At 48.5% G+C, this 22,899-nt stretch overlaps 1 protein-coding gene across 1 annotated transcript in view; it reads right to left on the reverse strand.

Annotated features, from left to right (window-relative positions):
• Positions 1-22,899, reverse strand: part of MORC2 (MORC family CW-type zinc finger 2) — a 100,524-nt gene that overhangs the window by 58,627 nt on the left and 18,998 nt on the right. Inside the window, exons 5-8 of the mRNA XM_026661180.2 lie at positions 9,952-10,042; positions 1,533-1,641; positions 979-1,138; positions 762-873 (exon numbers count right to left, since the gene is read on the reverse strand). Of these exons, the coding sequence (XP_026516965.1) occupies positions 762-873; positions 979-1,138; positions 1,533-1,641; positions 9,952-10,042 (472 nt within the window). The remainder of the gene's footprint in view (positions 1-761; positions 874-978; positions 1,139-1,532; positions 1,642-9,951; positions 10,043-22,899) is intronic.

Here is a 22,899-nt window from a genome sequence, read left to right on the forward strand (position 1 = left end):
GCCTTGTCACAGCTGGGGGAGAGGTGCCCCTCCTCTGGCCCCAACCCCGCTCTGCCGGGGCCGGGGGGGGGGCCCCTTCCCCCCCCCCCCCCCCCCAGCCCAGGTGCTGCTGCGGGGAGAGAGAGCTGATGGGAGTCCTCTCTCCCCGCTGTAGCCCCAGGGCCAGCCTGCACCCCAAACCCCTCATCCCTGGCCCCACCCCAGAGCCCACACTCCCAGCCGGAGCCCTCACCCCCCTGCACACCAACCCTCTGCTCCAGCTCTGAGCCCCCTCCCACACTCCGAACCCCTCAGCCTCACCCCCATCACATGAATTTTGTTAGGTGAACCAATATGAAGCTCACGTGTCACACATCAGCTCCATATTGGTACACCTCTACCTCGATATAACGCTGTCCTCAGGAGCCAAAAAATCTTACCGCGTTATAGGTGAAACCGCGTTATATCAAACTTGCTTTGATCCACCGGAGTGCGCAGCCCCGCTCCCCCTGGAGCGCTGCTTTACTGCGTTATATCCAAATTCATGTTATATCGGGTCGTGTTATATCGGGGTAGAGGTGTACACATAAAATTCATTCCACACATGCGTGGGAAAAATTAGAGGGAACACTGAACAGGAGAGCCAAGGAACTTCTGAAATCCCAACCTGATGCACTCCAGAATGCAGAATTCTCATCAACTCACCTGCCTGAACAGAACATATCAGCCTACAAACACCACAAACCATTCACAGGGACAACCCCAGCACCTGTTGCACTTACGTTCCTTCGGGGGGGGTTTCTGCCATCTGGATATCTCGGGGGTCGGAGGTCACATCCAGCTCTGGCTCCCCATTATCCATCAGTTTGAGATTAAAGATAATCACTAAGGTCCCTGAGTAGGTGACAAACTTGAGGTTAGCTCCATCTAATGCCATCCAAATGCCTTCTCCTGTTTCCATCTCCAATTGCCCCATGCCCAGCATCAGTTGACACTTACCCTTCTCCCCAGGGATTTTCTTAAACTGCTCCATCACCTCTTGCTCTGACTTGAAGGGGGAATACTTGTAAATGAGCTCAGTCTCAATTGCAAATTTTTCCATATTATCGGTCATGGGCTCCCGGGTACGTGTGTTCCAGGTGGGCAGTGGCACAATCACCTGTGGAAAGGATTGGATGGGGATTAAGATGAAGCGCCAACACTTTCTCTTGAGAAAAAACACTTCACTGGCTCCCATGCTTGGGTTAAGTTATTTCTTCTGATGGCCTCTACATACAGCATTGATCCCCTTCCTACCCCCTCCAATAACAGGTGAGTATTAATTCAGTGTCCAACACCCAAAAACACTTGTTTCCCATCCCCTCGGATTTACCTTTTTATACAGTTTATTTTCTCAAACCAAGATATTTTACCCCAAGTACATTGTAAACCACAAGAAAAAATCAACTTCAGAACAGGTTCTTCTCCTCTTAGATGAGGTACAGAGAACAACAGAAGGCTCATCTTAGCAAATACCTAGCATTATATTTTAGAGTGACAAAGGGCATGCAAACCTCATCGATCCCTTCTTCCTCGTGAAATGTGCGTGACAGGAAGAGGCAGGTCATAGTGGTGTCTTTCTTAGTGAACAGGATAAAATCCTTCCCAATCCGCATGGAACCCCTGGAGGCAGATTTTAGAGTGTGTGGAAAGTCAGTTTGAAAAAACTCAACACTTTCTACTACAAGTCCTGGGCTACCAGGGTCCCTTCCCCCAAACTATATTTTTTTAATTAATTTTGAAATGCCAACAAACATGAGATAATATTCGAATATCTCAAAATGGTTTAAGAGAAACATCTTGTCATGCTGTACAAACAAAAATCTCAAATCACTCATGCCCTAAATAACCTTATTCACCCCACACAGATGACAATCCAGAAAAGGACATATTTTCGTAGGATTAGATCAGAGGTGGGCAAACTGTGGCCCGTGGGCCACATCCGGCCCACGGGACCCTCCTGCCCGGCCCTTGAGCTCCCAGACGGGGAGGCTAGCCCCGGGCCCCTTCCCTGCTGTCCCCCCTCCCCCGCAGACTCAGCTCACCATGCCGCCAGCATTCTGGGCGGCGAGTTCCTGCCGGGCAGTGTGGCTGCGAGAGCTGCCAGCCTGCCCCGGTGCTCTAGACTGTGTGGCTGGCTCCGGCCGGGCAGCGTGGCAGCCAGTCCTGGTGCTCTGAGCAGCATGGTAAGGGGGCAGGGAGTAGGGGGGTTGGGTAAGGGGCAGAAGGTTCCAGGGGGCAGTCAGGGGACAGGGAGCCGTTAGATGGGGCGAGGGGTCCCGGGAGGGGGCGGTCAGGGGACGGGGAACAGGGGGGGTTGGAGAGGCGTGGGAGTCCTGGAGGGCCTGATGGGGGCAGGGGTGCGGATAGGGGTCAGGGCAGTCAGGGGACTGGGGGGTGGGTGTTGGATGGGGGTGCGGTCCCAGGGGCCGTTAGGGGCGGGGGGTCCCGGGAGGGGGCGGTCAGGGGACAAGGATCAGGGGGGTTGGATGGGTTGGGGGTTCTGAGAGGGGCAGTCAGGTGGCGGGAAGTGGGAGGGGGCGGATAGCGGCAGGGACCAGGCTGTTTGCGGAGGCACAGCCTTCCCTACCCAGCCCTCCATATAGTTTCAGAACCCCAATGTGGCTCTCAGGCAAAAAACTTTGCCCAACCCTGGATTAGATGGAGGCCTCTGGGCTTGTTCCCCAAAACATCCAGCACCAGCTATAGCCAAAGGTAGGATTGTCTAGCTCCGCAGAAAACCTGCTCCAGACTCAGCTGGATACATATACAGTGCAAGGCCAAATGGGCATTACTTCCTCCAGCCACATGGGGAGCAGCAGCTAGAAGAGCTCACATGGCACAAACTATGGAATCACTACAACCTTCAGAGCTTTTTGCCCACAGTGGCCAGCACTAGCTCCAGGGCACTGGACCCAGTGGCCTCCCAAACAGCCCTGTCCAACCTTACCCTCCCTGTCCATTATGCTTCTCTCTCCTTTCCCATTTCTACACCTCTGCCAGTTTCCTTCTCCCCCACTCTTCCCACCATTCCCATCCCCTCAAGCACTCCCCCAATAAAGGACAATGGAAGTTACTTACCTGTAACTGGAGGTTCTTTGGGTACGCATGCACATCATGCACCCGAGTCTGGAGATTTTTAGTAAGCAGTGTCCCGTGGTCCACACATGCACAATTGCTCTCTTCGTGCTCTGAACCAAGGGTAGAAGGGAAAGTGTGGAATGATGATGCTCCAGTTCCTCCTCTTACTATGAATCCAGTCACGATATGCAACAGAGGGGACGGACGACAGGCAGTGGAATACAGATAGGGTCCACACATCTTGAAGAACCTCCAGTTACAGGTAAGTAACCTCCATTTCTTCTTTGAGAGATGGCCCCTATGTGCATACATAGGAGATTAGCAAACAGGAGGTTGGTGCAAGGATGCAGATAGTATGGATATCTGCAGTACTGCCATTCCCACAGCTGTATCTGCAGCAGAGGTTTGGCCCAATGCATAATGTTTTGTGAAGGAACGGACAGAGCTCCAGGTAGCCACCCTACACATATCTAATAGAGGTATGTCTCGTAGAAATGCTGTAGAGGTTGCTTGCGCTCTAATGGAGTGGATTCTCATGCCCTCCCAGGGTTGGAGGGAGGATACCTGCTAGTTAGTAGAGAAGGATGATGCTGCCTGAGCTCCATTCAGAGAGCGTCTTTGGGTGGATAATGCTTGACCCTTGATCACTTTGCTGAGGCAATAAATAGTCTATGTGTTTTCTTAATTGCTTTTGTTCTCTGCAGATAGAATGCCAGTACCCCATTGGGCATCTAGAGAGAGTGAAGCCTTCTCTCCTCATCAGAAGCATGAGGTTTTGGAGGGGGAAATAGCGGTAAGTGGATGGTTTGATTTATGTGAAACTCAGGAATTACACTAGGGATGAATTTTGGTGGAGGCGAAGAAAGACCTTTTTATGAAAAATGGTATATAATGGATCTTCCATTAAGTGCTCCCAGCTCGCTCACCGTTCTGGCTGATGTGATGGCAACTAGAAAGGCAACTGTCATCAACAGGTGGGACATGGAACAAGTGGCCATTGGTTCAAAAGGAGATGTGGTAAGGATCAGATAAGATCCCTTTGTAGTGTTGGTTTAACCACTGGTGGGAAAATTCTAATTAGTTCCTTCAGGATTCTAATTCTCGTTGGATGAGTGAAGATAGTATGGCCTTCAATCAGAGGATGAAAGGCGCTCACTGCTGCAAGGTAGATTGAATTCCAGTAGGTTGATGATATGCATCCTGGCTTTTCAAGGGGTCCAGGTGCCTTGTGCAATGCGATTGTTCATGTGGGCTCCCCAACCTAAGAGGGAAGCATCCGTGACGATAGTCACCTCGCGTGAGGGTGTGAGAAAAAGAACCCTCACAAACTTTTTCTGGGTTTGCCCACCAGGCAGGAGAAGCCATCGCCTTGGCTGGGATTGTTATTCTGGCACTGTCGTCTGGGGAGTAGACAGAGCGAAGTGGAGGTGGAGCCTGGCAAATGGTTTTACGTGGGTGCATGAGGCCACATTGCCTAGAAGGGAAGGGCAGACCCTGACTGGAGTCTGAGGTTTGCTGCAGACCTATTTTATCAAATTGCTCATGGTGTGGAATCTCTCCATTAGGAGAGGTAGGCTCTTGCTGTAGTCAAGGCCAAAATCGTTTCTATGAAATCGGTGGTCCTTCTGGGAATCAAAGTTGACTTTTTTCGCTGATACAGATTCCCAGGAGAGATAATAGGCAGACTAGGAATGAGGTTGCTGACTGGATCTCCATGCTGGATCTGGAAAGACAGTAAAGCTGTTTCTTCTCATCCAGGTCGCCACCACTGAAAAAGACTTTTGTCAAGACCCCAGGTGCCATAACTAGTCTGAACAGGAGGACTCTGAATTGGTCTTGTGGAGGAGCCGCTCACATGCAGAGAAGGTGGGGAAACCAGAATTGGCAAGGTCAGAATAAGATTATCAGAATAACCGTGGCGCTCTCCCGCCTGATCTTGCAGATGACATGCGGCAGCAGCACTAGCGGGGGAAAGGCATAATTGATCTGATGTGAACAGGGGATGACGAGGGCATCGCCTTGGAAATGGGTGCGAGATCCCCTCTGGAGCAGTATGTGATGCATCTGCTATTGCTGTAGGAGGCAAAGAGATCCCTGGTCGGAGTCTCCCACTGATTGAAAACATCGCTGACCTATGGTGTCATGCCATCCATGGTCGGGCATAAATTTCCTGCTGAGAGCGCCAACAATCACGTTCTGAGTCTCTGGAATATAGGCTTCCGACAACAAGATCTTGTGGGCAAGGCACCAATTGCACAACTAGAGCACTTCTGCACAAAGCGCCAGTGACCAGATGCCCGTTTGTTGATATAATAAATGGCTGCGTTATTGTCCAACATAACGAGAATATGATGGGAGCGAATAGATGGGAGAAATGCATGACACACCCTCTGTACCGCTCAAAGCTCCAGAATGTTGATATGCACTCTGGATTCCCAAGTGGTCCAAGTCCCCTGGGTCATGTGCTCACTCACATGGACACCCCATCTGGGAAATGATGTGTCTGTGATGAGCTTCATGTCCAGGAAGGATGGAAGGTCCCAGCCTGGATCCGATTGCAGCCTCATGACAACCTCTATGAGGTGCTTCTTGAGGCGGAGAGCCCAGTCTTCCCAGGTACAGTTTGGGAAGGACAAGCGGACATTGCACCTGGATCAAATGTGGGCTTCTCCCAAGCAGTACAGGGCAGCGTTGCTCATCAATGATCGAGAATGAACGTAGACAGGAGGTGCAGATCTTGAACCCCGATGTCATCAGCATAATCCAGGCATGGATGCTGGGGAGTGGGGAACTGGAGAAATGGAGTCCCCAAGTCTCTTAATTCCTGAAAACGAACACTAAGACTGAAACTACTGAAAAAACAACCACCAAAACTATGTACAATTCTAAAAACAGGTGGTGGTGGTTGTTTTTTTAAAGTGCATCAGAGGAAGATGAGAGGACACCAGCAGCTTTGACTCGGATCATGTGGTGGTGAGAAAACTGAGGGCGCAGTCAGTCTGCCCCGTCCTTTGTTGCCTGAGACGAAACCATGAGATGGAGCAAGGGCACATGTGCGGACCAACAGACACTACTACTTTTAAATTCTCAGTGGAATCCAACCCTCAGTGGAATCCAATAGGGACCATCATTCAAAACTCCACTCCTGTAAGTGGAATGAAGTAGCACTTCTCAACCCTTTTTGGGAAGGGAGTGCATGAGGCAGGAGTGTGCCACACTACTCTGGCCTCACTGACTGGGAGGGTCACTTGACTGGGACTCGAGGGTTGTAAGATGTTTAATAGTCTATGCTGAGGCTCTTGGAACCTCCTTGAGCTGGATCTGCAGCTCAGATGCCACTCTTTGTAAGAGTTCATGATATTGCCTGTGATCATCAGGCAGAGATGGTGAAGATGGGGTGACTACTTCATTTGGCAAGGACGATGAAATGGCCGCCGAAACTCCTGAATCTGGCACAACTTCCTCTTCTTCACACTCTGATGAAGCCGGTTGGCGTCAGCTACGAGAGGGTATATAAGGTTCATGCACAGATCTGGGGTGCCTAGATTAAGGGTTCCAGGGACTCCAGTATTACCAGTATGAGGAGTCAACCAGTTGGAGCCAACCCCATGGCACTGTGAAGTCATATCTTGGTAGAGACAGGACCCAGATCTACTGGAGCTTCTGGCCAGACTCATCTCCTTATGCAAGGGTAGAGGTTCATCTGGAGCCTCTGACTCATCAGATCAGAAGATATGGTTCTGCTTGTCAATTGGGAACCTAGGTACTGACGGATGGGTACTCAGATTCATGGATGGTAGAGATCACCCCAGTGTACTCGAGGTGGTTTCTTCCAGGTGTGATGTTATATCTAAATAAGGTTGGACCTAAGAGGAGAGGGGATTGAGGACAGGGAGAGCAAAAATGTCCTCCAGGGAGACACAGGTCTCAGGGTGCTAGGTGTATGGGTGGTTGGGCCACCAGAGCTGAGACTTCCCTGGTTATAGTGGACATTGGAGTCTGATCTGGATGTTGAAGGTAATGGAACGCCTGTCCTTTGGTTTATACATCAGCACCACGACTGGTACCAATGGATCCATATTCCTGCGCACCACATTCTCCTGTAGAGGCAACTTACCTGGGCCTAAGTCCTTATCATCCATGTGCAAGGACTCGCCTGACTTGGACAGAACCAGGGATGGATCTTTTCAGAGCATCTGACCCGATGCTTGTGACAGTGCCCCTTATTCTAATTCATTCTCTAGGCTTGGAAGTTGTAGTCTCAGCTCCTGAGCTCGTGTTCGGAGGGGCACTGCCCATTTATTGAGATCAGTGTGCAGAGGGGGCTCCTTGGCCCAGATCGAACTGGGGTCTCATGGCTTTTTCAGTCTGAGCTCTCAACCCCAAGTCTGAGGAGGGAAGGAGTGGCAGATGCTGTAATTAGCAGATGTGAACCTCACCGAGGCAGTAAAGGCAGTGCTGGTGTTAGTCACTCACTGAAAAGAAGCAGGGGCAGGAAACAGAAACAGTTCTTAAACCCCAGGGCACAAGGCATAGTCCTTGCCTTCCAGAGAGAATTTTCCCAAGGCAGGGAACAAATATTGAAAATACTAAAATACTAAATAACTATTTACAATATATAATTACAGATTAAAGAAAATGATAGAAGCAGCTGTAGACCCAGAAGATTCTGACTCAGGCCACGTGATAGTAAAAAGGAATTGGAGCAGGGTTGGTCCACACTGCCCATTGTACTCTTGATTCAGAACACGAGGAGAGTAACTGCACATGTGTGAACCAACGGACACTTTTTACTAAAAATCTCTGGACTCAGACGCATGGTGCACTTGTGTACCCATATGTGGAATACACATAAGGACCATCACTTGAAGAAAACTAGAATTTCTATAACTTGTCTTTGCATTAGAAAACTGTTCAAATGAGAAGCAGCATGGTCCAGCAGATGTTGCACTGGAACGGACTCAAGACACCAGGCTTTTATACCCAGTTCTGCCAATGACCTGCTGCATAACCCTGGGTGAGTCGCTTCTCTTTGTGCACTCCCCACCCTTTGTCCATCTTGTTTATTTAGACTGTGAGCTCTTCAGGGCAGGGACTGTCGGCTTTTGTTTGTACAGTGTCTAGCACAATGGGATTCTGATCCTGGTTGGGGCCTCTAGGAACTACTGTAATACAGAAACCCATTAATCTAAATTCTGTGTCAGACATTTCCCCCTGTCCAATTGTCCAAATTCACAGACTTTAAGAGAGGAAAAAAGTGGAAAAATTAGTGGTCCAGGCCACACTTTTCAGAGGCGACTTGTGATTTTAGATACTCAGCTGACACCTAAACTTGAGACACCCAATAGTCACTTTTAAAGTCTTGGTGCCCCCAAAATAAGCTTTCATTTTGGTATGTTACTCCTGGGGGAATTTCATCTGTCCCGCATAATTTTGTCTTTTCCTTGCATAAAATATATTCTGCCCAAGAAATGCTACAGTTCCGCCTTCTGCCCACCAGAGGCCGCTGTATCGCCAGAACAACCAGCCACATGGACACAGCCAGCTTCTCTGGCGCCACAGCGGCCTCTAGTGTGCAAAAGGCAGAACTGCAGCACTTCTGGGGCAGAATGTATTTTCTGTGCGGGAAAAAAATTTCTATGAGTGCCCAGTGCTGCAGACTTCCCCCAGGAGTAGAAGTTCATCACAGCACCCTGCCCGCGGAGCCAGGTTACGACAGAGTGTGGCACACAAGGCTGTTGGGGGGAGGTGTCACAGACTGGGGTTCAGAATGGCTAGTGTGGGGGACTAGTGGGCTAGTGCAGCATGGGCTCAGGAGCTTGTGGGGTGACAGTGTTGAGCCTGGGGAGGGAGGCTGCAGGAACACTTGGGGATGGGGAGGAGGCTGCAGAGACCCATGGGGATAGGGGGGTGCGGGGAAGGGGCAGATGCGTCTGACTGAATGGGAAAGGCTAGGGCTTAGCCAGGGTCTGCATGGGGGAGGCTTCCCAACTCTCTAACAATCCCTCCCCCCCAAAAAAACAACACCTTCTCCCAACCACACCCAATATCCTCCAGCTTCACTCCCAGGCTCCTACTCTCTCCCTCAGCTCCTCTGTTACCCCTGATACCCCCAAGTCTTTGAACTGCTTCTGACAGGTGCAGGAAATACAATTCCGTATTGTAATTTAAATGAATTACTCGAAGTTCTGTATTAATATTATTTGTCAAAAAAATGTACCAGAATTTTTTTTTTGGTCTGTATTATTAGACATATTTGTTGACAGATATTTTGAAATAAATGACCAAAATAATTGAAACTGGCTTTATTATACTGTGTTATTTAAACAACTAAAATATGCAGAATTTTTAATTTTTTGGCGCAGAATTCTCCCAGGAGTAGTATGTGCCCCAAACCAAAAGAGCAAATTCTGAGCAAATCAGAACTTCATTCCCAATAAAGATTCACAATCATCCCAAAAGATTCTTTAGGAATCCAGTACTGGTAGCCACGTTGTATCTACAGGATTCACCTTTAGAGGTCACCGTAGCCTCCTATTTGCAAATGGTCATTCAAGCCTCTAGTCTCAGTATCATTATGATATTGGCATGGAGCGTAAGTTATTGTGATGTCATAGGACTAGGACCAGCTTCATTGCCTGAGGAAGAGTTACAAGGAAAGAGAGACAGACATACACAGAGTGTATCCAAAGCTAACAAGTAAAGCCACCCATAACTCCCTTAAAGGTTGGTAGCTTTTTAAATGGGACTTTAAGTGTTTCCTTTTTATAGAAGTATATAAAGCTCAACATTTGCTGGCCCGCTATCAGCCAAACCCCAAGATCTCAGAAGGCTGGCTTCTGTTATACCTACGATTTCAAGCCGTTCCCATACTGCCCAATTTGAGTCGACTCTGGTGATCGTTTGGCCGATTTACCAAACTGAATCACACTTGCGGCATCACCTGGAATGACAGGCAGAAAAAGTGAGATCTACTTATGAAGTATGTAAAAAATATTTTTTATATATCTATATCTATACACATACACACACACACCTCTACCCCGATATAACGCTGTCCTCGGGAGCCAAAAAAATCTTACCGCGTTATAGGTGAAACCGTGTTATATCGAACTTGCTTTGATCTGCCGGAGTGCACAGCCCTGCCCCCGGAGCGCTGCTTTACCGCTGTTATATCCGAATTCATGTTATATTGGGTCACGTTATATCGGGGTAGAGGTGTACATATATATATAATTTTCTCTCTCTCATATATATTATATACACACACGTTTTTTACAGGATTATTGTGATTACATTACATAGTGGCAGATTACATTACACAGTCCAACAATGAAGGCCAGAAAAAAGCTTGGTTGTGGGTGTGATTTTTTTGAAAAGATATTTTTACACCAGCAAAAGGAATAATATAGATGCAATCATAATGGCAAAAAGTACCTTTGCGAGTAACGCTTACTTCATTCGGGGCAACAGTATAAACTATTTTGCTAGTTGAAGCTGCATTTACTTTAGAATGGTTTGCTCATATAGTTATACCAGCAAACCTTTTCTAGCGTAGAGTACACCCAGGACCTTTCAGAATTCCACAAAGATACTGATCCTCTCTCACAAAATAGGGAAATCCTTCTTCTGCTCTTAGGTCCAAAACAATTCCAAATACCTTCAGGTTAAAAGTACCCAGCAGGACAACTACAGCACAGATTCTGCTGCAAACATTATTCAATAGTATCAAAATTTTGTAAAATACAAAAGCATAATACTCCACATAAGTCCATGCACCCAATTCCAAGTCCTTCTTCCATGAAGCAATCATCATCATTTTAACAAAATAGTACTAACCAACCAGCAGTATGCTGATAAAACAATTGTAAATTCACTGGCAGGTTTCTAGAGCATGGTATTAAAGCAGTATCATTCCAATATGTAAACACAATTGTAAGATTTAATACTCTTTATTAGCATTGGACACATGGTACAATCACAATGGAAAGGATGTGATGTGATAACAGAGAATATAGCTATTCTGAGGTTGTAGGGTTTGGGGACTATTTTTTTATTTGTCTTCCACCACATTAATTCAGGTCTTCCATTATATGCGAGATGGGAAGCCAGTATTTGAAACTACAAGTGAAGTGTTAAGCTTCTGTAAATCCAAGGGACAATGGCTCAGCAAATGATTCTTTTGTGAGGTAACTGAATCCCAATAAATTCTTTAGCCCTGGTCTACTCTGTAGGGGGGAAATGGATCTAAGTTACGCAACTTCAGCTACGTGAATAACACAGCTGAAGTCGACGTACTTAGATCGACTTACCGTGGTGTCTTCACTGTGGTGAGTCGACTGCTGTCACTCCCCTGTCTACTCTGCCTGCGTCTCTCGCGGCGCGGGAGAGCGCTCAGGGGTTGATTTATCGCGTCGACGCGATAAATCGATCCCCGCTGGATTGATCGCTGCCTGCCGATCTGGCGGGTAGTGTAGACATACCCTTAGTGAGATAAGAGGTGGTTACTTACCTGTAACAGGAGATTTTTCGAGATGTGTGGTCCTTATTTGTATTCCAAACATGAGTGTGCTTGTGTGCCATACACCAGAGACAGAAGATTTTTATATCAGTATCCATTGGCCCACACGTGCGCTGTACGTAAGCCTTGTGCCGCAGGCGAGGTTATATGAGGCTGTGTGGGACGACACCCCATCACTGTCACTCTCTCACCACCGAGCAACGTGGACCACAACAGAGGGGAAGGAGGGTGAGTATTGGAATACAAATAGGGACCATACATCTTGAAGAACCTTCAGTTACAGATAAGTAACCTCCTCCTCTTCTTTTCTGAGTGATGGTCTCTATATGTATTCCAAACGCAGGTGAGTATCAAGCAGTGATTAGTGCGGAGAAGGTTGCGAGGATGCAAGAGGTGTCGCAGTCTGAAGGACAGCACAACCCATGGCTGCATCGGCTACTGCCCCCTGGGCTATAGCATAGCAGGCCATGAAGGTATGGACAAGACGCCATGTCACTGCCCAGCAGATGTTATGCCAGGATACATCTGCCAAGGAGGTGGAAGTGACTGCCTATGCCTGTGTCGAGTGTGCCATAATCCAGCCGGGCGGCATGGTATTAGAGAGCTCGTAGCATGCACAGATGCAGGCCAAGACCCTCTTCGAAACACATTGGGAGGAGAAGGCCTGACCTCGGGATCTGTCTGCAAAGGCGTGGAGAAGCACGGAAGTCACGGGTCCTGTCAAGGTAGAAGGTGAGGGTGCGACGAACATCAAGTGAGTGCAGGTTCTGTCTTCCAGATTGGCATGTGGCGTAGAATGCAAGACCGGGAGGTAAATCGACTGGTTGATGTGGAAGTCTGAAACCACCTTCGGGAGAAATTTGGGGTGAAGGCGTAAGGAGACCTTGTCCTTATGGAAGACTGTATATAGTGGGTCGGCCATCATGGCGGCCAATTCGCTGATCCACTGAGCAGAAGTGATAGCCATGAGAAAAATGACCCTTATGGAGAAGTGGGAAAGGGAGCACATGGCCAGGAGCTCAAAGTGTGGGGGAGGGAGGGGGTGTCTAGTGAGGTGGAAAGGACAAGGTTGAGGTCCCAGGAGGATTCAGGCATGATCACCAGTGGGAAGGTGTTCAGCAGCCCCTTCAGGAAGCGGGTGGGGGGGTGATGGTTAAAAATGGGGCATCCAGGGGGGGGGGGGGGGGGGGGAAGAGAGGAAGACACTGAGCGCTGCCAGGTGGACCAGGACAGAACTAAGGGAAAGGCCTGAGGTCTTAGGTTCAAGGGGGTAGGCCAGGACAGTAGGGATGGAGACAGCGTCCAGGGAAAGTTTATGGTGCCGAGCTCAGAAGATGAAACAGGCCCATTTCACTGTATAACATGCTCTGGTGGAAGCCCGCCTGCTGTGGGTAAGGATGCGGCACACTGGTGCCAAGCAGGTGTTATTTATGCACGAGCCCCATCCAAAAACCAGGCTATGAGACGAAGAGGGCCAGGATTGGGGTGAGGTCCAGGATCAGGCAGAGGTGGGGTGGGGGGATGGGCAGAAAGCTGGAGGAGGTCAGGAAACCACAACTGACCAGGCCAGAATGGAGCGATCAGCAGTATTGTGGCTTGTGTCCTGGCAGACTTTCTGTAGCACCTCGGGAAGGAGGGAAATGGAGCGGGAGGCATAGGGGAGTTTGCCACCCGAAGGCAGGAGGGGAGCACCACCTTGGGAGCTAGGCTCCATGGCCCCCCAGCAACAGTAGAGGGGGAACTTGTGGTTGTCACATATGGCAAAAAGATCCCGGCAAGGGGTATCCCAGGCATGGCAGAGCGAATGGAGAGTGGGGTTGTGGAGTTCCGACTTGTGATTGAGGTATCAGTGCCGGCTGAGCACATTGGCCATGGAGTTCTGCGTGCCCGGGAGATATACTGCGTGCTGCATGACATGATGGCAGATGCACCAGTTCCAGAGGTGGATGGATTCTGTACAAAGAGACAGAGGCTTGGTGCCCTCATGCCTGTTTATGTAAGCCACCACTGTGGTATTGTCAGAGAGAATTTGAACTGGCACAGATGAGCAGCAGGAACATGCAGCAAACCAAGCGGACTGCTCGGAGCTGGAAGACATTGATGTACTGGTGGGCCTCGTGCTGAGTTCAAAACCCCTGGGCAATGTGCTCACTCAGATGAACGCCCCAACCGGTGAGGGAGACATCTGTGGTCAAGGTGACAGTTGGGACAGGTGTGGCGAAGGGGGTGCTGAAGAGCACCTTGGAGAGTCGATCCACCAGAGCAGGGAGGCCCAAAGCGAGCATGGAACAAGCAGTGTGTCATCGAAGTGGGTGGCATGGGGCCAGGCAACTGACAGGAGCCACAGCTGTAGACAGCACACATGTAATTGAGTATACAGCGTTACGTAGGTGCACTGTGGTGCGGGGGTTGCGGTGAAGGTCCACCACTACAGCCATCAAGGTGGTGAAGCGGTCTCCCAGGAGAAAGGCCCGAGCAGCCATGGAATCGAGGTGGGCACCAAGGAAGTGGTTTGTCTGTGTCAGGATGAGCACTGATTTCATTGATGCAGACACAGAGTGGCGAGGAGAGAGTGAAGACTGTGAATGGCAGATGTTAGCTTGGTGCAGGAAGGCATGACGAGAAGCCAGTTGTCCAAATACAAGAACATGGAGTATCCCAGATGCCGGAGATGTGCTGCCACTACTGCAAACACTTTCGTCAAGACTATGGGGGTTGTCACAATGTCGAAGGGAAGGACCCTGAACTGGTAGTGGTTAGTGCCCACACAGAAGCGAGGAAACTTGTGGTGGGCCAGGTGGATGTCGATATGAAAGTATGCATCTTTCATGTTGAGAGCTGTGAACCAGACTCCCCACAGAAGGGAGGGAATAATCAAGGCGAGCATGACCATATAGAACTTGGTCTTGCAGCTGATGGTGTTGAGAATGCGGACATAGAGTATAGGGCGGAGCCCTCCACCCTTCTTCGGGATGAGAAATATGGAGAGCAGAAATCCTAGCCGATGAAGGGGTCAAGCACCGGTTCTATCGCACCTTTAGTGAGGAGGGCATCCGCTTCGTTTTGTAGGAGGGCATGGTGGGAGGTATTCCCCATGGGAGTCCAGAAACTTGATAGAGTAACCGTGCCATACGATCCCCAGCACCCAACGGTCCATGGTGATCTTGCCCCTGTTGTGGGCAAAAGAGGAAAGACAGTCCCAAAGGTGACTGGGGAGAGGGGAGGACGAGGATGGTGATGCAGGGGACTCTCAGCTCTCGACTTGTGCATCAAAACTGGGCTTTGGGTGGTTGATGAGGTGAGGAGGAAGAGGTGGCTGTGGCAGGGGCCGATGCCCAGGGCCATTGGGATCAGTGTCGTCAAGGTGGGTCATCCTCACAGTGGAGACAGCGGTCTGGTATGGCACACAGGACCAGGGCCGGGAGGGTTGTCGTTGCTGTCTCCACCGGGGTGCTGGGATGTAAATGCCTAGAAACCAAAGCGTCACCCTCGAGTCCTTCAGGGAGTGAAGGCACTTGGCAAAGACTGATGAGACCAGCTTGTCTTCATCAAAGGGGAGGCCCTGAATGGTGGTCTTGACCTCCCGTTGGAAGCCAGAGGATGGCAGCCACGACTCCCTGTGCATGACTATGCCGGTCGCAAGGGAGCAGGATGGGTCTGCGACATCGACCACCTTGGTGGCTCATCTGGTCAATCAGATGACCTTCTTCCACAAGGGCCTGGAAGCCTTGCCGTTTGTCCAATGTCAAGTCATCTTAGAACTCTGCTAGCTTGGCATAATTGTTAAAGTCATACTTTGCTAGCAAAGCCTGGTAATTGGCCATGCGAAACTGCAACACCGCGGAAAAGTAGAGCTTCCGGCCCAGAAGTCTAGCTGCCCTGTGCGCTGGCCATGCATCTGCTGCCTCGAGCATTCGGTCGCCATGTGAACCACCAGGGAAGCGGGTGGGTGGTGTGGGTGCGAGAAAAGAAAGTCTGTTTCCTTAGAGGGAACAAAGTACTAGTGATCTGTCCATTTGGCCATGGGGGCACAGGAGGCAGGCATATGCCAGATCATCCACGCTGGCCGCAGGACAGCATCATTGATGGGCAACACAGCGCAAGCTGGTCCTTGGGACTGGAAGATATCCAGCAACTGGTGGTGGTAGTGGTTTGGACCTCGTCCAGGGGTATGCCCAAGTCACTAGCAACCCTCTGCAGCAGCTCCTGGTACTACTTATGATTGTCAGGAGGTGAGAGGGTGGGGGGAAATCAGGGTATCATCCAGCAAGGAGGCGGTGATAGTAAGGACTGTTGGCTCCACTTCTGAGTCTGAGCTGTCTGGGTCTGGCACAGGGGCCCGGACCGAAGGGTGGGTGGCCTGAGGTGAATAAGGCCAGTGATAAGGGTCGCAGGATGGCCAATACTGCCAAGAGGTCGGGTCCTCATGGTATGGTGGGACCCAAGGGTAGCAGTACCAAGGCGTCAGCGGGGGGGAGGGGAGCATACCCGGACACATGCACCAGCCGTGCCTGAGAGTCGGAGCTGTACTGGGACACAGGAAAGAAGGACAGGTTTTCCCCAGAGAGGACTTCAGAGTTGGAGGAGACACCCACTATTGGGGAAGCTGTTGGTATGGACAGTCTGCAGCCAAGGGCCAGTCAAGGTCTATTCCCCAGTAGGAACAATGCGTCTGCTGGAGAGGGGGGTTCCGGTCCCCGAGCAGCAGAAAAGATGGATAGGGCAGATCCATGTGTGCCGCCAGGAGGAGGGCATAAATGCCACCAGGCATCCAGGGCATGTCTCGAATATCATCAGCACAGCGTGGTGGCATCCACGGTATGGAGTGCAGAGACAGCTGTTGCACTGGCAGTGTGTGCGCCAAAGAGCGGTGCTGGTGGCCAGCCAGTGCATTCGATGTTGTTACTGCCACCTCCCGCTTCTTTTTAGCTTTGCCTTCAGAATGAGGAAAACTAAGGTGGTCTCTGCACATAGTATCTCACCCGACCGGGCGCCACTCGGGGAGGGAACACTGAGATTGGCAACTGTCAGTGACGGGGACTTGCTACGATGTCCATGAGAGCGTTTGCGACTCACACTGGGACTTCTCCAGCACCAGCTGCTCCTTTGGATCTGAGGTGCAAGAAGTGCTAGGGGGGCTCACCGCTGGTGAAGGGCGTTGCACTGTCAGAACTGACAGTTCCTGGTCAGACTAGGCATGCAACCAGGGAGCCTCTTCCCTGAGGAAATTATGGAGGCGGAACAGGTGAGCCCCACAGGTCCACAGCAGAAAGGAGTGGCAGATTTTGCAATGGGCAGCTAGATGAGCTTCCCCAAGGCAATAAAGGCAGTGGTGGTACTCATGTCTCATGGAGAATGAGCGAGGGCACGACCCACAGTTCTTGAACTCTGGAATGTGGGGCACAGTCCCCCGGAGAAGCAGGGGGAGAGCCTGGCCCCAGACTGGGCGAGGGTTAAGACTAATTACACTAATTATAATAAAAAATTAAGAGAAATACTAACTATGTACAACGGACAAGCATTCTTGCAGGCAAGCTGCAAATATGGAGTAACAAGGATTCCAACTCCAACCATGCAGCGGTAAGAGGGAACTAAGGGAGCATCATCCTGCACAGTCTCATATAGCCTCATGGTGCAGGCAAGGTTATGTACAGCACACATGCGGGCCAACCGACACTGCTGAAAAAATCTTCCGGCTCCAGCGTACATGTGCACCCGTGTTTGGAATACATATAGGGACCATCACTCGAAGAACACTTATCACAAAGAATCTATTGGGGAGAAACTGAATCTACAAATTCAAAGACGATGTGAAATTCCTGAGTTCAGACAAGAAGACTGGAATGGCAGGGGGATCAATATGACTGGCTCTACAGGTCTAATTACTCATGGAAATTCCATCTTGTGTCAAGTCAAACTAAATAGGTGAGGACACTTCAGAGCAGCTTTTAAGAGCTGCAGCGATCCATCTCCTCTGGGAGAGGGGGCTAAAGAGTGCCTTCATCTCCCTGCCCCTAACAACCTGCCAGGAACCCTGAAATTTCTAAATCTGTGTCCAAAGAAAACAGACTGATGCTTTATTGTGGTAGTAGCAGTAGAGACCCCATCTATGTGTATGTTTCTTTGCCTGTCCTTTTAAATTAGGTTTCCAGCCTGCATGACAAATATCTTTAGTTAAGCTTTATGTTCATGTTCCTTGTCATATAAGTTTTTGGTGAATAAATGGTATAGCTGTATTGTTTTCTGACTGCACTGTATTCTAAAGGGAGTTGCTCGAGGATGTACCTCTTGGGACCAGCTACCAGTCCACTGATTGGTCCTCATTAGCCAAGACAAACAGACAGAGTGTTTGAATCACATCTGCAAAACCTAACAAGGCTCCTTGTTTTGTCTACTAATCCTCAATAGGCTTCTGGATTCCATGAAGCTCCAAGGGAAAAGAGAGACCTGCACATCACAGGGTGAGTGCTATAGCCTTGCCATTGAAGCACAAACTAGTTGGAGTGAGCAGTAACGATGGAACTTGTTTATACTATAACTTTAGCCATATTATTTGTAGCTTAGTTGTTGTTTGTTGTCCACTGGGCACAGAGCAAAGAACCACTGAACAAATATCCCAGTACCTTGAACCACAAAACAAGTGGTTGAGTTAGTGGACTTGAATTACTGAAGAAAGGAAAATTTTCAGATGGACACGTTTTCCCGTTCTTCATATTCAGGTCCACTGATCCCAATCATGGGATTTTAATCAGAAATGCAGTTGTACAGGGAAGGTATTAGTTTGGAGCCAGAATTTACCCATTGATCCATGGTATTTCTAAGGCACGTTGGTATCTATGCATAGAAAAAAAAAAATCTATGCACAACAAAGGCTTGAGTTCATTGTGATGCTATGGCATCCAGTGCTTTCCTGCCAAAGACCAAATTGGAACATACTTGTGTGTCTAATTTCAAGTGTAGCAAAGGTACAACCCAGGACCATATAGTCACCTTGTATATTTGCATATTTCTTCATAAAGGGGATACAACTTCATGAATCATAAGATCAAGGATAAACAAATTAGCCTTCAGAGGGAACCCTCTGCTTTACATGCTTCCAACACACAACACCATAGCCATGTGACCATGAAGGATTTAGATGTCTAAACCCTTCCTTCAAATTAATGTTTGAATAAAAATCAGATCCATTCAAAAATTAAAGTACCGCTTCTTTGGTGTGGCAAGTGCATTGCTATCAGCATTCTATGAATAAGGCCTCAACATATAAGACATGAATATAACCTTAGATGACAGAATAGACATTTGGTAAAGTTAACAGTTTGAGAAATTTATTATGGAGGTCTGTGACCAGCTTAAGTATGAATGATTCTAAACCTTCCGGGTGACTGTATGGGAGTAAATCTTGCCTGGTCTACAAATTCTCAGGACATATGCCTATTGAGGAATTTTCAGGCCAGTTGAGAGGCATGCATTAGTCTAAGGTTTGCTTATTTCTGCCTCAGTGTTTAAATTTCAAGCCATGTAGAGAAGTATTGTCTATTAGTAGAATGGTTCCTTGAGAAGAATAGAAATTAATCAGAATATTCTTTTCTGTAACCATTTCCTCTGAAATCTGAGCCGTCTGAGGTCTGGATAAGTCAGAGGAGCTTTTCTGTACGTTAGGGACACTAGCTGTTCCATGGCCTCGTCTGTTATGTCACAGAACTACAGCTTTCTCAGCCATAATGAGATGAGAATGACTAGACCTGGTCTCCCCTGAGCTTATGAAGAACCCTAGTTTATGAGCAGGAAGAGAAGAAAGACGTAAAGGTGGTATTTTACATATGACCACCCACGTCTGCGGCTTCTAAAACCTTATAAATGAGCAAAAAATATGGGTTTCTTGGCAACGTGTTTTTTTGGATGCGGGGGATGAAACAGCTTCCTGCCCCTCTCTTTGGCTCTCCGAATTTTCTTGATGACAAGAGGAATGGGTGAAGGCTTCACTCTACAGGATCTATTTGCTGTCTGCTTAGCCAGGCAATTGAGATTACCTTTCATATAGAGCAGTGGTTCTCAAACTTTTGTATTGATGACCCCGGTCACACAGCAAGCCTCTGAGTGCAACCCCACCCACCCCCTTATAAATATATAAAAAAAGTGTTTTAACTTAACACTATTATAAATGCTGGAGTCAAAGCAGGGTTTGGGGGTGGCAGCTGACAGCTCACAACCCCCCACGTTATAACCTCAAAACCCCCTGAGGGGTCAAGACCCCCAGTTTGAGAACCCCTGACATAGAGGCTATGCAAGAATAGGCAACTTTCCTACCCAAACTATGAGGAAATGAGCTTCTTTGTGTAGAAGAGCTTGTCAGTTATGTGTGGATCAGCTGTTGTGGTGTGTTTTGTAATCAGTGTCATGGCTTTCTAAGTACTGGTACAGGTATTGTTAGAAGTTTGCTCCCAGCCATATAGGCTGTCATCTGTGGTCTCCACTGTCAATACTAGATCGGAGCTCGCCTGCCCTTGCAAGAACCTGTTCTTAGCTGACCATCTCTGTCAATTAAGATACCACGATGCACCAAGAGATGAACAGTAACAAGGGTGTCCTGAAGGGTCTCTCTTTTAAAGGAGCACAGATCAGTATTTATCTGGGAAAGGACAGACATGTATACACCACTTTGTGTCCAGGCCGGTATCAATACACTGGAACATTTCTGAACAGACTTAAAGGAAGGTAGCTACATGAGTGGGTGGAGCCCTGCAAATCTTAAGTATCCCTGATTGGAATATGTAAATATGCCTTCTTCAGAGATGGCAAGGGAAGTGGATTCTGGGTTTACATATGGAATCTCAGGGTATGTCTACACTTAAAACACTACAGTGGCATAGCAGCAGCACTGCAACCGCACCACTGTAGCACGTCACTGTAGACACTACAGTGATGGGAGGGGTTCTCCCGTCACTGTAGTTAATCTACCTCCCTGAGAGGCAGTAGCTAGGTGGATGGAAGAATTCTTCCATCGACCTAGCACTGTTCACACCATGGATTAAATCAGCATAGCTACATCTCTCAGGGATGTCGATTTTTCACATCCCTGAGAGAGATAACAATGTCGATATAAGTTTTCAGTGCAGACTGGCCCTTTATCTCTGCAGGTATCTCTTCTGGGCTTTAAGGTCCACCACCATCCAGATGCCACTAAACTTCTAGAGTAGAGCCTCTTTTAGAAAACTTCTTCTATAGCCTCAATTTAAAAAGGATAGGTAACGAACTTGTGCATATCTTGACTCTCTTGGATGTTACTAGCCATAAGGAAAGACTAAACACGGCTCTAAGATAGACTGCCAGTTCTAGAGAGTAATTGCTTCATTCTCTGAGTTTGCTCTGTCAAAGTCATTTGCACCCCCCCCCATCCACAAAGAGGAGTCTCTCCTCAAAGTGGCTTGGGGCCTTAGACACTGAGCCTCAAAACTAGGTGTTTGATATTTTCTGGAGGAGGAAGCTGGTTTGAAGTCTCCCCTAACCTCTACCTCACCTATTATGTTTATTTCATCTTGCTTGGGAATAACCACTGCCACACTGTCTACGGTACCTGGAAAAGAACAGGCTCTAGACGAACAGACTGTTCTTTTGGAATGTCCTGTATTCTCTTGTCTGTTTAAAGGGAAGCAAAGATTTCCTGGGCCTTTTTTGATGCATCTGCCACTGCCTTAGCCGAGTATTCCCCAAACATCTGCCATGTATTACAATGCTGCAAGCTCACTGGATTCAAGAACGGTTTTCCAAGACCAATGCTTTCCCACAATGCTACTTGAAGCCAGAGCTCAAGCTCAGAACAAGAGTACCATAGGGTTCTGTTCCCCCTAATGTTCAACGTGTACATGAAGCTATTAGAGGATACTATGGAGTATATCTGGGCTGCAATGCCATAAGTATGGAGAGTTATGAAGGTATTTCATAGAATCATAGAATATCAGGGTTGAAAGGGACCTCAGGAGGTCATCTAGTCCAACCCCCTGCTCAAAGCAGGACCAATCTCCACACAGATTTTTTGCCCCAGATCCCTAAATGGCCCTCTCAAGGATTGAACTCACAACCCTGGGTTTAGCAGACCAATGCAGGCCAATGCTCAAACCACTGAGCTATCCCTCCCTCCTAATATGCTCATCTCTTTTGTACTGAAGAACTACATGAACAGCCAGGGAAACCAAACATTCGTTCCCACACGTCGTATGTTCCATCCTTCCTTTGTTTGAGTTCCATGTTTAAGTGAGATTGTTCTGGTCTGTCTACAGGGCAAAACATTGCCAAGCCATTCTAAGACCACCTTTTTGGAGGGAAGGCTTGTACAGAGAAGTGTTTTACACTGAACACAAGACTCAGCCTGATTTCTGGTGGTAGGAAAGTCCGGTAGACAACCTTCTACTGGCCCTTGCAAGTTTCATCCTGAAGTCAGCTGGCTGCAACATCTGCCGTGAGCGGGTGTCAGAGAGAGATCATCTCTGAAATTGCTAGATCCTAAACAGTCTAATATAAGAGTTGAGACCTTCAGGCAGATCCAGAATTGGATGGGGAGCCAGTGCAGCATGCACAGCAACATGTTCTTTTCAGCAGTTCTGTTCAAGGGGGAAAGGGGTCCAGGAGAGCTGGCTGTATTTTAAAGAATCCTTATTGAGGTTGCAGGAAAAAAACATCCCGATGTGTAGAAAGAACAGTAAATATGGCAGGCGACCAGCTTGGCTTCACAGTGAAATCCTTGCTGATCTTAAACGCAAAAAAGCTTACAAGAAGTGGAAGATTGGACAAATGACCAGGGAGGAGTATAAAAATATTGCTCAGGCATGCAGGAGTGAAATCAGGAAGGCCAAATCACACTTGGAGTTGCAGCTAGCAAGAGATGTTAAGAGGAACAAGAAGGGTTTCTTCAGGTATGTTAGCAACAAGAAGAAAGTCAAGGAAAGTGTGGGCCCCTTACTGAATGAGGGAGGCAACCTAGTGACAGAGGATGTGGAAAAAGCTAATGTACTCAATGATTTTTTTGCCTCTGTCTTCAAGAACAAGGTCAGCTCCCACACTGCTGCACTGGGCAGCACAGTATGGGGAGAAGGTGACCAGCCCTCTGCGGAGAAAGAAGTGGTTCGGGACTATTTAGAAAAACTGGACGAGCACAAGTCCATGGGGCCAGATGTGCTGCATCCGAGGGTGCTAAAGGAGTTGGCGGATGTGATTGCAGAACCATTGGCCATTATCTTTGAAATCTCATGGCGATCGGGGGAGGTCCCGGATGACTGGAA

Source organism: Terrapene carolina, unplaced genomic scaffold (assembly GCF_002925995.2).
Source record: "Terrapene carolina triunguis isolate 2854851 unplaced genomic scaffold, T_m_triunguis-2.0 Scaffold951, whole genome shotgun sequence".
Classification (NCBI taxonomy): Eukaryota; Metazoa; Chordata; order Testudines; family Emydidae; genus Terrapene; species Terrapene triunguis.